The sequence below is a fragment of the Bos javanicus genome, chromosome 8 (assembly GCF_032452875.1).
Source record: "Bos javanicus breed banteng chromosome 8, ARS-OSU_banteng_1.0, whole genome shotgun sequence".
In the NCBI taxonomy this organism is placed as follows: Eukaryota; Metazoa; Chordata; class Mammalia; order Artiodactyla; family Bovidae; genus Bos; species Bos javanicus.
In genome coordinates this window covers 40,551,667-40,568,162 of record NC_083875.1, presented here as the reverse complement: position 1 = coordinate 40,568,162, position 16,496 = coordinate 40,551,667, and the positions used below count along the sequence as shown (strand labels likewise).

At 40.7% G+C, this 16,496-nt stretch overlaps 1 protein-coding gene across 1 annotated transcript in view; it reads left to right on the top strand.

Moving 5' to 3' along the window:
- Positions 1 to 16,496, top strand: part of SLC1A1 (solute carrier family 1 member 1) — a 75,276-nt gene that overhangs the window by 27,930 nt on the left and 30,850 nt on the right. The window contains exon 2 of the mRNA XM_061425382.1: positions 8,908 to 9,048. Within this exon, the coding sequence (XP_061281366.1) occupies positions 8,908 to 9,048 (141 nt within the window). The remainder of the gene's footprint in view (positions 1 to 8,907; positions 9,049 to 16,496) is intronic.

Here is a 16,496-nt window from a genome sequence, read left to right as displayed (position 1 = left end):
TTCCCATGAAGTGATGGGACCAGATGCCATGATCTTTGTTTTCTGAATGTTGAGCTTTAAGCCAACTTTTTCACTCTCCTCTTTCACCTCATCAAGAGGCTTTTGAGTTCCTCTTCACTTTCTGCCATAAGGGTGGTGTCATCTGCATATCTGAGGTTATTGATATATCTCCTGACAATCTTGATTCCAGCTTGTGCTTCTTCCAGCCCAGCGTTTCTCATGATGTACTCTGCATAGAAGTTAAATAAGCAAAGTGACAAAATACAGCCTTGATGTACTCCTTTTCCTATTTGGAACCAGTCTGTTGTTCCATGTCCAGTTCTAACTGTTGCTTCCTGACCTGCATATAGGTTTCTCAAGAGGCAGGTCAGGTGGTCTGGTATTCCCATCTCTTTCAGAATTTTCCACAGTTTCTTGTGATCCACACAGTCAAAGGCTTTGGCATAGTCAATAAAGCAGAAATAGATGTTTTTCTGGAACTCTCTTGCTTTTTCTATGATCCAGCGGATGTTGGCAATTTGGTCTCTGGTTCCTCTGCCCTTTCTAAAACCAGGTTGAACATCTGGAAGTTCACAGTTCACGTATTGCTGAACTGCCCGCGCTAAATGTGCGGGTCGCAGAAAGGGTCTTATACTGTCCATTTGTATATCTTTACTGCCACCACTGGACCTAACATCCTTTGGACAGTAAATATTTGCAGAATTTAATTAGGTGATTGAAATCACAATAAAAATTATTTTGGAAGAATCAAGAATTTCAAATGCCTCTTCTGCTGGTGCGACCCAGATCCTGAGACTTTTATTTCAGTGATGTCCAGTGCTATCCAAATGAACAGACATTACATTCAGCGCATTTCATGGGTTCTTTAGGTGTCATTATTTTAACCCTAAAGATTTTTTTTTCATTTATAAGATAAAATGAAATATTTCACTACCAAAATAAGCACTGTAGACTAAGGGAATAACTTTGTAAATTTAGTCACACTAAAAATATGTTATGTGATTCTCTCCCCTCAACTCCTGACCTTACCGTGTTGAGCTCTGTGACCATGACTCACCTATGAGAGCCACAACCATTTTGAGGATTTCATGAGAAAACCTAGGAGTGTATAACCTAGAATAATAGTTAACATTTTTCAAATACTTATTATATGAGCTAGGCACTGTTTACTCTGAGCACTTTTTGTATAGTCTCATTTTTAAATCTCCCAATGACTCTGAGATTAATATTTTACTATGCCCACGGTTACAGGTGGGGAAACAGAGGCACAGGCAGCATGATTGGTATTTTGCCTGAAATTCCACAGCTAATAAAATGGTGACTCCAGGATTTGAACAGAGATAGTCTGAGTACAAAGCCTGCCTCCTAAACAGTTGGTTCTGGGTTAGTTTCTTCCCTCAAAATGTCTCATGTGATTTAATATGCCTAATTTCCCCAGTGGCGTAGACAGTAAAGAATCTGTCTTCAATGTCAGAGTCCCGGGTTCGATCCCTGGGTTGAGAAGATCCCCTGGAGAAGGGAATGGCTACCCACTCCACTATTCTTGCTTAGAGAATTCCATGAACAAAGGAGCCTGGTGGGCTACAGCCCATGGGGTCCCAAAGAGTTGGACATGACTGAGAGACTAACGTGCATTTCATCATGTAAAGGTACCCTGATTGTGCATTACTCTTCTCTCTACTTCCCCACTGGCCAGTGTGTTGCAGGAATAGGTGGTCTGTAAACGATTTTTGATTAATTGATCGCACAAGATTACATAGGAGTTCTTGGAAGAGCAATAATTGTTTTAGTACCACTATATCAGGTCTTTAGTATAGCAAGAACTTTACTGTATGTGGCGGGACTTTCAACTTTAATCTCCACTCACTCTTTTATCCATCTTAAAATAGACATGTTGGAAAGGGTAAGGAATAAATAATTGGTGGTGCTATAGCATCTAGTAATATGGTAGTTGAGCTAATGTGGATGAATCCTACCATCCCAAACACATAGAAATATAATACCCTTCTCCAAATTAATGTGTAACCCAAACTCAAAAGAAAGAAAGAAAAATTCCCATGTACCAGAAATAAAAGGGAACACAAAGCCTGAAGTGTAAACAAAACCTGATAGTAAGGTCTAAAGCCAATTATGGCCCTTAGTGATGGGGGATAGGGGTTCTAAGAGCCACATAGAGAAGAGATAAGATCTTGGCCCATACAGGTGAGGAGCTAGTATCATTCCTCTTCATAGAGCCCAAAACCTCAAAATTTGCTCCTACCCTTGGAAAGAAGGGGCTTCCCTTGTGGCTCAGCTGGTAAAGAATCTGCCTGCAATGTGGGAGACTTGGATATGATCCCTGGGTTGGGAAGATCCCCTGGAGAAGGGAAAGGCTACCCACTCCAGTGTTCTGGCATGGAGAATTCCACAGAGTGTATAGTCCATGTGGTCGCAAAGAGTTGGACACAACTGAGCGACTTTCACTTCACTTCGCTTGGAAAGAAGACCAGAAAAATTTTACCCTGTGACCCAGGGAAACCTCAAGAAAGCTGCCTCTGCCCATGTCTAAGAGTAAAGAGGAAGAGAGGCACCCATGAGAAAATTAAAACTCAGACATATACTTACCTGGTTGGGTGATTTAAATTACACCAGCACAGAATATAGGAGGACTTTCCTCATGACCTTAAAACTCCTAAACTTCCAGGAGAAACAGGTGTCCTATTATGCACAGGGACAATTTCACAACCATGGAAAGCCAACCCCCTTCCCAAAAGACAAATCTACAATCAAAAATTACAAATCACACAAGGAAATGACACCAGCAAGAGAACACAAAAACTGGACATGATGTAACAGTCTGAAAGAGTATGTTGCTGCTGCTGCTGCTAAGTCGCTTCAGTCGTGTCCGACTCTGTGTGACCCCATAGACGGCAGCCCACCAGGCTCCCCCATCCCTGGGATTCTCCAGGCAAGAACACTGGAGTGGGTTGCCATTTTCTTCTCCAATGAATGAAAGTGAAAAGTGAAGTCGCTCAGTCGTGTCCGACCCTCAGCGACCCCATGGACTGCAGCCTTCCAAGCTCTTCTGTCCATGGGATTTGCCAGGCAAGAGTACTGGAGTGGGGTGTAGTAAATATGTTTAACATGATTAAAAAAGAAAGGTGGAAGAGAAAATAGGAAACAGAAAAATGATGCTGTGAAAAGGATACAGTAACTTTCAGAAATGAAACTTAGAGACAATGGAATTGAAAACTCAGTGGGGGAGTTCCCTGGTGTGCAGGGGTTAATAGTCAGCCACCTGTTGCTCTGGCTAAGCCATGAGAAAATCACCATAGGAAAAGAATAAAAGCAAAAGATAGCAATACAGCATAACCCAAGTAAAAATACACTGGGTTGATTCGTTGGGGTTGTCATGCCCTGCTAAGCTAAGGAAAAACCTAGTGTGCACCTTGGAATGCTGTCGGGTCAGCACAAGCTCAGAACGCTGCTTGAGCACACACTAGGATGTTTTCCCAAGACATGTGCAGGTCTATGACCTCCAGCTAGGTAACAGCCCTTGTACAAGAAAATGACAAAGATAGTTTAAAGTAATCAGTAAAATGGGAGACATGACTAGGGACACAGGAGGCGGACTTCAATGTCGCACAATACTTTCTGCTTGCCAAGACACTAAGTTAGAGTGATGCGGCTCCGAGGAACAGGGCTCTTGATCCAAGAGGTCTTGAGTCCCCTGATCCCGTCTTTAAAACTTTAATTCTGTCTCTAGTTTCTTTTTCCCAAACTGTGCGTTGACTGCTTCAATCGCCACCTGCCGCACTGGGTGCAGCGCTGGTGGCCTAGTGTTTAGGATTCCGGGCTTTCACTGCTGTGTCCTGAGTTCAGTCCATGGCTGGCAACCTGAGATACAGGACCCCCAACGAACTGCTTGGCCAACTCAGGAGCATATGAAAAATGAAAACAATTTCACTTTACATATATTCGAGTTGATGAGATTTTTTAAGGCTTAAAAGTAAAAGTTTTATAGACGCAGGGGTATCTGTGTTTTGTGTCAGAGTTCATGTAAAGACCTTATATTGTTGAAGCTACTCAGCTCCAAAGGAAAAGGTGAGAAAAGGGGGAAGGTGCATTTCAGTGGAAGGATAGGATAGAGAAACGTCCTCCTATCTACTCAGTGTATGCGTGTTGTTGTTGTTTAGTCACTAAGTCCAACTCTTGCGACCCTATGGACTGTAGCCTGCCAGTCTCCTCTGTCCATGGGATTTCCCAGGCAAGAATACTGGAATGGGTTGCCATTTTCTTCTCCAGGAGATCTTTCCAAACCAGGGATAGAACCTGCATCTCCTGCCTTGACAGGCATGTTCCTTACCACTGAGCCACCAGGGAGGCTCAGTGTATGCCAAGCCATTTGTTAATAACTTTATTCATCCCATGCTTTTTATTTTCTGGTTATCAACACTCAGTTACCTCCTGAGGGGCTTAATCTAGTGCTTAAAATAGTACATAACATGACAGCATGGCTAGATAACTATTTCAGTGGTAATTAAAAATGTTATTTTCCTTTGCCAATAGTTCTTATTTAATCAAGACAGATTCAATCTGTGAACCAGAGAACTATTCTGGGGCTTTGATTAAAAACCACAGAAGATTTTAATTTCTTTTCTGCAAATACCCTAAAACAGGAACAGTGCTGTTTTTATCCATCTGAATCAAATGCAATTCAGTTACTATCCCCAGATTAATTTTTATAACTGTAAAGAACACATGTGCATAAGAACAAAGATTGGGTAGTGCCCCTGTGAAATGAGAAGGGAGAGCATGAAGTCCCTGTCCACTCTGGGTGGTATCTTGCAGCTGACATTTCAGAGACCACACTGGCTTCCACTTCACTCTTGGCTGGGAGTGGATTTCCACAGGTGCCTTTGGTTGTGGACAAATCAGGCTTCACAGCCACTGATTCAGCTGCCAGATCCTGGACTGAGGAGGAAAGGCCCTCCCTCCGCCCCTGCTAGCTATCCAGGCAGTGTATGTTGCCGGAAGAACAGCACGGGCCCTGTGCCTCGTGCCCTCAGCCCCCAGCTGCCCCCTGCCTCTCCATCCTCACCGTACACTGATGCCTGGCAGCTCTAGCAAAGTGCTCCCATTCTTTGTTGAAAGGGTCGTGGTGAGATTTTGCTTCTTTTTGTTTTGTTTGTTTAAAATTAAAATTAGTTATTTGCTTCTGCTGGACAGTATTTAATAGGGCAGGATGTTGAGTTATCTGCTAGATTGCAGTACTGAAAAAAAAAAAAAAAACGTGCATAAGAACAAAGTTTGGGTAGGACCTGGGAAATGGTGAGGGGAAAGGAGTGGATAGGTTGGTGCAATTAATTATGACCTTTTATTTTGATCTCCAGAATTATTTCATAAACAATGTTTTTTAAATAAACTTTTCAGGAAGACAAAGCATCCCATTACCTCCAAAATAGGGCTACTGGACTGGCAATTGTTTGAGACAACATGGGCGGGAAGCAATGACGTCCTGTGTATCTTTTCTATTTAAAAAAAAAAAAAACCATCATTTTTGTCTGTGCTGGGTCTTTGTTGCTGCACGTGGGCTTTCTCTCGTTACGGTGCATGGGCTGCTCACTGCGGTGGCTTCTCTTGTTGAAGAGCATGGGTTCTAGGGTGTATAGGTTCAGTAGTTGTAGTACATGGGCTTGCTCCACAGCACGTGGGATCCTCTTGGACAAGGAGTGGAACCTATCACCCCTGCATTGGCAGGCAGATTCTTAACCACTGGACCACCAGAGAAGTCCATATCATCTCTTTTAAGCTTAAGGTTTTAAACTGGAAGAAGAAATTTCTAGCTATGGTCTTGTTTTCCTCCCTAGCTTCTCCCTTCCTTGTTTTACCAATGTATTTCCATTTCATGTAAAAAACATGGCCAGCTCTCCAGGAGCCAATGAGCTGGTTTTATGATCCTATTTTAAAATTGAGGACACTGAGACTCAGAGATGATCACAGCATCTTGGCCCTCTGAAGGCACCTTTGAGGGCAGCCCTTTTGCCCTACCTCCAATCCCACCAGTCGACAACAGGAGAAGTTAAACTTATGACCCAAGTTATGTACTTTGTAGGTGGTGGAACCAGAACTGGATCCTGCTCTCCTAACACCATATACTTCCCAATCATCTTAGTACCTGCTTGGGATCTTCCTGCCTGTGTGGGGAAAAGCAGCCCAAGAATGAGTTCCTGGTAATTAAAGGGCTGCAACCATCTAGGTAACAATTGTACCTTTGGGCTTACTTCTTGGACCTGCTGAAGGCCTCTGTATAGATATGCCATTCAGGAAGGTTCTGGAGCTTCATCTTCTCTGGTTCTGGGAGTGGCCCTACCATGTCCATCTGACCTGTGTACCCCTGGGTGGGCACTTAATCCCAGCAGCCCTTGGCTATGGATAAACCTCTCCATGTTCCTTCACCCATTCCAAGATTCTGACTCTGGAAAAGGGTAGGGAAGGATGTACACTGTGAAATTCTGGCTTCATCTTGGAACCTGGCAAATCTTCCAGTGATTTTTCTCTTATCCTGCATCTCATTTTTCCAAATGTGTTTGAGCCCAAGGTGTAGCACATCCATTCACAAATGTTAACTCTTGGCTGAGGTCATTCACCAGTATATTTTGTTCTTGAGGGTCCTGGGATGACATCTCTGGCCCAGAGAGAATCTCCCAACTGCTTTTCCAAGTCTTGGTTGGTGTTTGTATTCTCCTTTCAGTCAACAAATATTGGAATATAATTTGTGATACTCAACTTTAAGAACAAGCTTGATAGAAAGCTTTCATTACTAAATACAGTAACTTATTCATTGTGCTTGTCACCTTTGATTGCTTTTAAACGACTCCTTATGGAGACTCTTTTATCTCTACCATTAAAAACCCATATCTGGTTAAAGGCTGAAAAATAGGAAGTATATTTCTTTCTAACTGCCTTGCATTCATTTGGGGTGGAGATGATTAGAGGCACAGTTAATTGATGGTAATATAAACCCTAAGATGGGAGCACATGGGTTCTTTTGCTACCCGACAGAGTGCTTTTGTGGCTGGTTTTTAAGCACAGACACATCTCCTTTATTTTTACATACAGAGCTTTCTTTGACATACAAGCCAAAATTTTACTTGAAGCAACCTGAATACTAAGAGAGAGAGTATCTGGTTTTTCTGTTTGTTTGTTTAAAGCACTGAACATCACAGAGCATCCTTACAGAACAATGTATTTACGTTCCGTATAGAACAGCTGAACATAGCTAATTAAGTAGTAAGCACAACATGCTTTTAATATTTGCTTAAAACATTTTGAATCCTTGGTGTTCTTAACCATTCTGGAGTCTCTAACACTTAAGTTTTGAAATCCGTATCAAAAAGGATAAAAAATACAGAGGCTTTTTTGTTTGTTTGCTTTAACTGCAATTTCAAAAATGTTTACATGTATAGGTTTGCTCCAAAAATAATTTAAAATGGCTGATCAGAAATACATTCAATAATGTATGTACAAAATAGAGATCAAGGCAAAGGTGGAATATGTAGGAAAATAAAAGCTAAAGATAAGGTTACTTATCTAATGTAACTTGTAAATGTTTCATATAAGGTTACTTATGGACTTCCCTGGTGGCTCAGATGATAAAGAATCTGCCTGCAATGTGGGAGACCTGGGTTCAATCTCTGGGTTGGGAAGACCCCTGGAGAAGGGCATGGCAACCCACTCTAGTATTATTGCCTGGAGAATCCCCATGGACAGAGGAGCCTGGCGGGCTAGTCCATGGGGTCACAAAGAGTCAGACACGACTAAGCGACTAAGCACAGCACAGCACAGTGGGCATGAGAAGTATACCAGAATTTAAATGAAAACTCTACTACTGATTATAATTCACATCTCTTCATTTGCTTTAGCGTTCTTAACTATACGCAAATAACTCTAAATTTTCACATACTAATTATTTGCACTTGCAAATTAACATATCTAGTTATATCCTTCCTGAAGGTTCCTGCCCTCTAGTCATTTTACTCCCAATTAGCATGTCATCCATCAGAGGTTGATGAAGAGAAAAAAGATGTGTGAGTCATCCCAACCCATTTTCTTTCTTGATTAATAGAAGGTAGTAGGGAGTGGCAGTTGACGGAAATAGGGCGGAGTAGGGCAACTGGATGTTCTTTGGAAGAAGATAAAGAAGAAATACTTAAAATTTGTGATTTTTAGTTGTCAGAATCATCTCACAAGTGAAAGAGTTCATACTGACATCGTATTAAGGCAAGCTTTCAGACAATGCATACTGTTTCTTAATATTGAACATTTCCCTACTATATTTAAAATAGATAACCAACCCACCATATAGCACAGGAAATTATACTCAATGTTTTGTAATAACCTATAAGGGAAAGTAATCTGAAAAACATGTATAACTGAATCATTTTGCTGTGAAACTAACACATTGTAAATCAACTCTACTTCAATAAAAAGAGAAGAGTATTACTAAAATTTTATTAAAAGAATATGAGAAAATACAAACTGATATGTAAAGTATAAAATATATAAAATATCTATAGATAGACAATAAAAGTGGTGTGTAAAACAATTGTTATATTGGGCTGGCTAAGACTGAACTTTTCTTTTTCCTTCTCATGGTAATCTTTGATGTTTTGTCATGATAATATAATTGCAGGGGAAGAAAGGAGATGAAAAAAGCTTTCACATGAATTTTACTTTTTACAGATTTACTCATTACCTTTTAAAATGCAATTTGTTTTTTAAGTCTAATATTTGCCGACTCAAGGAAGATCATCAAAATTATTTTTCTTGCCACTAAAAATTGTATTTGGGGGATTTTTTTCATAGAAATGTATACCAAAAAAAAATCTAATGTTGTTCCTTTCTTCTTCTCATTGTTTTTCTTAGGGATTGTTATAGGAGTCTTGGTTCGAGAATACAGCAAGCTATCTAACCTGGAGAAATTCTACTTTTCCTTTCCTGGAGAAATTCTGATGAGAATGCTGAAACTCGTCATTTTACCATTAATTGTATCCAGCATGATTACAGGTACCTTTAGAAAACTGATGTTCTCTGTGATTAAGGAGCCATCTAATCACCTGAGTTGTTCTTAAGGAAAAAATCAAAATGCATCTAATGTACCATACACACACGTATACCTCCCTTGGAAAGTACATATTTGCTTGAGTGAAATACTTCATTATTCACAAAGTGGCATTGCTTTGCCTGTGGCACTGTCAACCACAGCTCAGATCTTCGTTGGACCAGCTGTAGAATGTCTCGTGAGGAAGGAAAAGAAAAAGGGGTATTTGGTCACTGCCATGTCAGCCAGCGGGCTTCCCTGGTGGCTCACAGGGTAAAGCGTCTGCCTGCAATGAAGGAGACCTGGGTTCTATCCCTGGGTCGGGAAGATCCCCTGGAGAAGGAAATGGCACCCCACTCCAGTATTCTTGCCTGGAGAATCCCATGGACAGAGGAGCCTGGTGGGCTACAGTCCACAGGGTCGCAAAGAGTCGGACATGACTGAGCGACTTCACTTTCACTTTTCTTTCTTTCCTGTCAGCCAGCATCCTCAGGCAAAATGTGGTTATCAGTTTGGATCATGTTTTCTGTGGTTTACTGATTTGTTTCTCAGCTGCAGCCATCATGCCTCAACCCTTTCAGCCTGAAGGGTCCTCTGTTCCCTCTGCCCACTCACTCCCACTCCTCCACAGACCTCAGAACCTACTATATATGTGCCCTGGAAATCTGCCCAGGGACCAGTAGTCACATGTTGTGGGGAAGTTTTAATGATGGGCTGGTACCATATTTCAAAAGCTGGGTGTTTTTAAAACTGAACTTGTGACACACTTGAATTTGGAAATGATTTTTCCCTTATGAATTGTTATGTTGCAGGGTATCTTTATAGAGCACACTCCCTTATGTAGGTAGAGATTAATTGGCTTTATAAAAATGTCATTTGTCTGGGTATGGTTAGCTCCTCTGTGGCTTCCATACTTTCCTGGCTTTTTCTCATTCTGGCAGTAGGTGAAATGCAGCAATTGCTAGCGTTGCCAACTTGAAAATCACAGTTTTATATAACCATGCAATTAGGGTTCTTGACATATCCTCTTCTAGAACATTTTTCTCTACTGCCACTTAGAGATGTAGGACTGATCTCTGTAGAGTACTGGACATTGGCTGGGGAAGGATGGATGGGTGTCAGGGTCTGCTGCTTTCAGCAACTGCATTGCTTCAGCTGTAGATTTAGCCACTGAACTTTTGAAGTACCAAACTCCAAACAGACCAGAGTCCATTGGAAGCCTAGTTCTTAAGTGGGCTTGGTGTTCTTGGCTTATTATAGACCTAAAGAGAATATAATTATGTTTTGAAATGCCTGGTTTCTTTTAGGGCCTGCAGCCAGAGGGCCAAATCAGCAGACCAGTCATTTGTACCATATAATGATTATTTGTTTAACTTCAAATTATTGGAGGCATTTAAAATTTGGAAGACTTCATGTAAACATCCATATTTCTGGCTTCTTCTGAAAAAAAAAAAATAAGATCAGGAAACACTGGGGCCAGTTCCCCACACACCAGAGCTGAGAAATAGCTACTGTGTTTAGTTGGTGCAAATACATGTGAGACGCCACAGTTCTTGTCACTCCCTAGTGCCCGATACCTCATCCACTTTACTCACTCACATTACCTGCCTTCTCCTGTGGAGATGGCTGTTCTAGAAACCCTCAGAATTTTCTCCATATCAAAGAGTTGTAATCTTTTCTTAGGGTCTTTTGAGAACATGATGAAAGCTTTGGACTCTCTCCCAAGAAAAATGTTCAAAGTTGTACATATGTACTGTATTTTGCATGCAGTTGCACAAAGGCTCATAAACTATTTTGTGATTGATACTTACATCTATGGAGGAAGGTATGGAAAGTTGATCCAGATTAGGCAGCAAATCCAAAACCCACGCAGTAAGCCAGATTTCATAAGAAAAGGTAACAATATTGTGTGAATATACTAGTTGGATAATAGTAGATGTTGAAAATATATACTTGGCATTGATAACAAGTAAGATGTTTGCAGTCCGTTTTGAGTGCTAGCTCAGCCTTGCAAATAATCTAGGAAAATAATTTGCATTCCACGTGCATAGCCCAGCTGCTTTTTGAAGGTGTAGCACAGATCTGGAAATTTTTACACTTTTCCCTCACCAAATCCCACAGTTAAACACTATCCATTCTTTTGACATAAAGTGATAAAATGGTAAAAGATTCAAAGGACATGAACAAAGCAGGAATGGGTACAATGATGATAATTTGTGTTTAAAGTTTTCAGATGAAAAGGAAAAAATAATAACAGTACTAAGGCAAGGTTATGGGAAAACAGGCTCAGTCACTCTTCCAGTTACTGTATAATTGGAACAAATTTTCTGGGGGGAGGTTTGGAACATGTTCTGATCTTTCCACCTCACATTTCTATTCTGATGAATTTAACATAAATCATCAGAGATAGGTTCAAAGATTTAGGTACAAGGGTATTCATGGTAATATTTGTTTGTATAATGGTGATAAAGTATAAGCAATCTGAATGTATGTTATACCCATAAGTTAGGATTCTATGCACCTATTAAAAACTTTGTTTTGGAAACATATTTAGTGACGGTGGAAAATATTCCTGTTTAATATAAAGTAGGAGAATAAAATAAATTAGATATTGTATACAATACAAATTTTATTAAAATTTATATATATTTTTAAAAGTTAGGACCAAAATCAAATGGCTAACAATGACTAGATTCAGTTAGTAAGAAAAAATGATCACTGAGTTTTCTTTTATGTTTTCAAGGCAAACACACATTATTTTTGTGCTTTTTTGTTTTGTATTTTCTTTCTTCTTTTTTCCTTCCTTCCTTGCCCTCCCTTTCTTTCCTTCCTTCCAGAAGAAGTAGGTGGGATGGATTCTGCTCTGTACCCCTCCAGCATTGCCTCTGGTAGTCTCCCTGCCCTTCTGCTCCCCAGCTCTGCCCCCTGCCCCTGAGCCCAGCACCACCTTTACCTGGTGTGTGGTCCTTTCCCCAAAGCCTGCAGTGATCCTCAGCCTCCCAACCCACCACAGAGCCAGGAGGGTGAAGCAGAAGATGGCTGTGGAAAATATACAGGAAGAGCGGCTTTCAAGTTTCAAAAGCCTTTATAAATCCAGCAGATCAAGAGCTTATTTCATACATTTATCAGGACAAAGGACAATACATGTTGGAAGCAGGGGAGAGCTGAGTGAGTGCCCTAAGGATACATAAATCAGTGGCAGAGAGACAGTAAAACCTGAGACAAATAATCTGTACTTACGCATAATCTTGCCAAATTAACAAAGTAACAAAACCTCTGCTATCAAAGCCTCTGCTGACATAAAACTACTTTATAGCTTTTTTTTAAACAGGGAGAATCTCTCTTCATGTGATAAGCCATCACGTTAATCAAGAAATTTGAATATAAGACTGGTTATTAGGTGGTATCAAGAAATTTCTGAGGGACTTCCCCGGCAGTCCAATGGTTAAGTCTCTGTGCTGCCAATAGAGGGGGCTCCAGTATGATCCCTGGTCTGGGAACTAATCTCACGTGCTGTGTGGTATGGCCAAAAATAAATAAATAAATGAAAGCTTTTAATTTAACAGAGAGCTTGTTATTCATAATACAAATAAATTTTTTTTAAAAAAGAAATTGTTGATAGTGCTGATAGTGGCATTTAATGATATAAGAAACTGATCTTTTTTTTAAAGTGTATAGGATTATGTAGGGATGGAAATGACATAATGTCTGGAATTTGCTTTAACACACAGAGAAGGCACAATGGACATCATCTCAAGGCATCTTTAGAGGCAGATCGTTTAGGCACTAGCAGAATCCTACCCTTAATTTATATCCTGAAGGATACACCCATGCCACACGCAGAATATCTGCACTTAGACCCCATAAGCATTAAGGTCTGTAAGCTGTATTTGTATCCCACCGCCAGCGAAATGGCAGGGGAAATGGCTTGTGAACATGCCTGAGAAGTGTGGCTCTGGAAATCCTGGCCCAGGTCTTATTCAGCCAGTGAGTTTAAATTTAGGTCACATTTTCTTTAATACCCAGCATAGGAATGAAATGACTTCTTGCCTCCTGTTCCAAGAGATTCCCCAAACATCCCCACAGGAAGCTGTCTTACTCCCCTGATGCAGGAGCTGGAACGACAACAATCTGATCTCACCTTCAGGGGCAGAGGTTTTTCCGTTTGGGGTTTAACTAAGGCTTAGAGATAAACAGCATTTATTAAGGCTTAAATACAAATGGTATTTATCAGAATATATGTGTGAATAGGTTTCCCTACAAGCAAGAATCTGGAAGGCTTTTTGTAAAGGGCCAGATAAGTGAATATTCAAGACTTTTTGAGCCATATGGTCCCTGTCCAACTCTCCAACTGGGTATCACAGAAAGGCAGCAATAGACAATATGTCAGTGATTGGGCCTGGGTGCACTGCCGATAAGACATTTATTTACAAAAAAATAAAGAATAGGAGGCAAGCTGGCAGCCGAACTCTGGCAAAATAAAAGATAAAACTAGATTCTAACTCTCAAGATACAGTAATTGAGCTGGAATATGAGTGACGAACCAATATCCAGAGAAAATGCTACTCATACCAAGCGGTGAGTGTAAATGTCCAGAAGAGACACTGAAGAATGGAGGATGGAGCAGAGAAAGTGACATCTCAAGGTATTTGGAGGCCCCCCTATTTTTAAATTCAGATTTCGCAGGTGACATCCTTGTGCTATTTAGGGTGGGGAGGGCATTTTTTTAAAATACGTATTCATTTACTCATAAGTGGCTGTGTCCTGGGAAGCCATCCACAGCTCCAGTAGAAAGAATCATTCCATGTGCCTTCCTGAAACAGGTTCAGTTTAATTCAGCAAACACTGGTTAACCGTGTGAAAACAAGCTAATCCTGTGAGGGACTGATGTTTCCTCCAGCCACCTGGTCATGGACCTCAGGTCTTCTGCTGGTCCATGAGTCCCTTGTTGGCAAGAAGGTATAAGAGGTGAAGATGCACATATCATTTGGCTGTACAACTTGTTATTAGGTAGCTAAGAGCATCCACTATCTACTTCAGTTATGGGGGAAAAGTATGCTTGCTTTTCTTGAAACATTGGTTTTTGTTTGTTTGTTTGTTTTTTAATATAGTTCAGTCTCTACGAAAACTGCCAATTCAAGATGATTACAAATTTAAAACTTCCTGCTGGAGCTTAAAATCATACAGGTTGAGAATGAACATCTTACCTCATTTGTACCATCTAGAACCACTGTATTCTGCCTGCATTCCAAGAAACACTTCCTTCATTCTTTCCCAACCTTGTTTGGGAACCAAGAAGATAAGATGGCCTGTTACAACTTTGCACACAGGAATTAAACATTTCCCTAAGACCAGAAATTTTTGTTGCATTAGAACACAGCTATTGAAGCCAGAAGACTTATATATTTATTTTATTTTATTTTATTTTTAAACTTTACATAATTAGTTTTGCCAAATATCAAAATGAATCCATCACAGATATACATGTGTTCCGCATCCTGAGCCCTCCTCCCTCCTCCTTCCCCATACCCTCCCTCTGGGTCGTCCCAGTGCACTAGCCCCAAGCATCCAGTATCATGCATCGAACCTGGACTGGCATCTCATTTCATACATGATATTTTACATGTTTCAATGCCATTCTCCCAAATCTTCCCACCCTCTCCCTCTCCCACAGAGTCCATAAGACTGTTCTATACATCAGTGTCTCTTTTGCTGTCTCGTACACAGGGTTATTGTTATCATCTTTCTAAATTCCATATATATGTGTTAGTATACTGTATTGGTGTTTTTCCTTCTGGCTTACTTCACTCTGTATAATAGGCTCCAGTTTCATCCACCTCAGGTTTTCTACAGTGCCTTTTCTCCAAAGAAGGAAGGGATACATTGTGTACATAAGGAATGGAATTCCCATAATGAATGTGCCACTTGTTGCCACAGTAACAGAGAGAAAAATGACGAGAGATAAATATTCCCTGCTTCAGCCTCTGACATAGTGAAGCCCAGAGAATTCACCATGAATGAGCTTTCCTTCTTCCTAAACCAGTACTAGACTGGTTCACAGCTCTGTTCAACTGAGTTAACATGGTTTTGTTTCTTTAAAAAAAAAGAAAAGAGTGAGCCTCATATAGTTTAGTCACTTTTCCACAATTGCCTGTCTTTGTCAACCTAATATAAAAGCAAGTACTTTCGCCATTTCTTTGGAACTTAATTCTTTATGATGGCTTCCATGTCACATAAGACTTGTATTAAATAAATGTGTATATTTTTCTCCTGTTAAGAAAAAATGAGAAATCATGCAGGGATTCTAAGGAATCTCGTAAGTTGAATACATGGATCTGGAAGACACTGGTTCATTCATTCATATCTTCAATGTCCCAGGCTGTATGCCTGGCACACAAGACACAAAGAGATGTCCAGTTCTTCAAGAAAAGGAGACTACATTTGCAATGCTCTGTGATAAGTCTTTCTGGGAATGAGGACGCAGGAAGGGACATTGGGTGGAGTTTTGAAGAAGAGAGAGGAATCAGATGAAGTGGCAGGAATTCTAGGCAGAAGAAAATAGGAGAAGGCACAGAATCTTGGGAAGACAGTGAGACTTTGACTGGAAGGCTGCAAACCTGGGGAGGAAGCAAGGGAATGGAAGGTGAGGGCATGGCTTCATGGGGTTTGTGCGCCTTCCTGGGGATTCTGGACATAAGCTTGTAGGCACGAGGAAACAGGTTAGAGCAGTGACTCCCACCTGTGCCATTCTCTCCAAGGAATGCCCTGAACAAGCTTTCAGTGGGGAAGTATTGTTTAAAAGAAAGTTCAGTAACACTCAAAGATGGTAAGGCAGAACTTATTCCAGATTGTCACAGTAGGTAGAGGGACCACTGCAATGGGACTTTGCAGTGGTGGAAAGAGAGTGGGTTCAGGTCCAAATGAATGCAACATGAGCCAATGGGAAATGATGGCCAATGACCTGGGTAGCAGGATCAGTGGATGGAAAATTACTGTGAAGAAACATCAAAGGTAAGGGGGATTCTGGCTAAATTGACCTAACAGGATTTTTGGTAAAGACAGCCCAGGGTAATCAGATACCACCTCTGCACCATGACATAGTATTATCATTATCTGTGATATGTCATGGTGCATGGAAAGTGCTATTTTCTGTTTTCTCTGGGAAAGTAATGAACTTATTTTTAATCCTCATAGCAATCCAGTGAAAATAAGTAGGAGCATACTTCTATCTTTAGAAATGAGGAAACAGAAAGTTGGAGAGAGATTAAGCCAGTTTACCAAGATCACACAGATCATAAGGGCAGCACCTAGGACTGCCCTCCAGCACCCAGGGGTGATGGATAATGAGGAGCCTGATTAGATATGGAGAGTGATCAGATATTGGGGGTTGGGAGCTCTGATCAAACTGACTTAG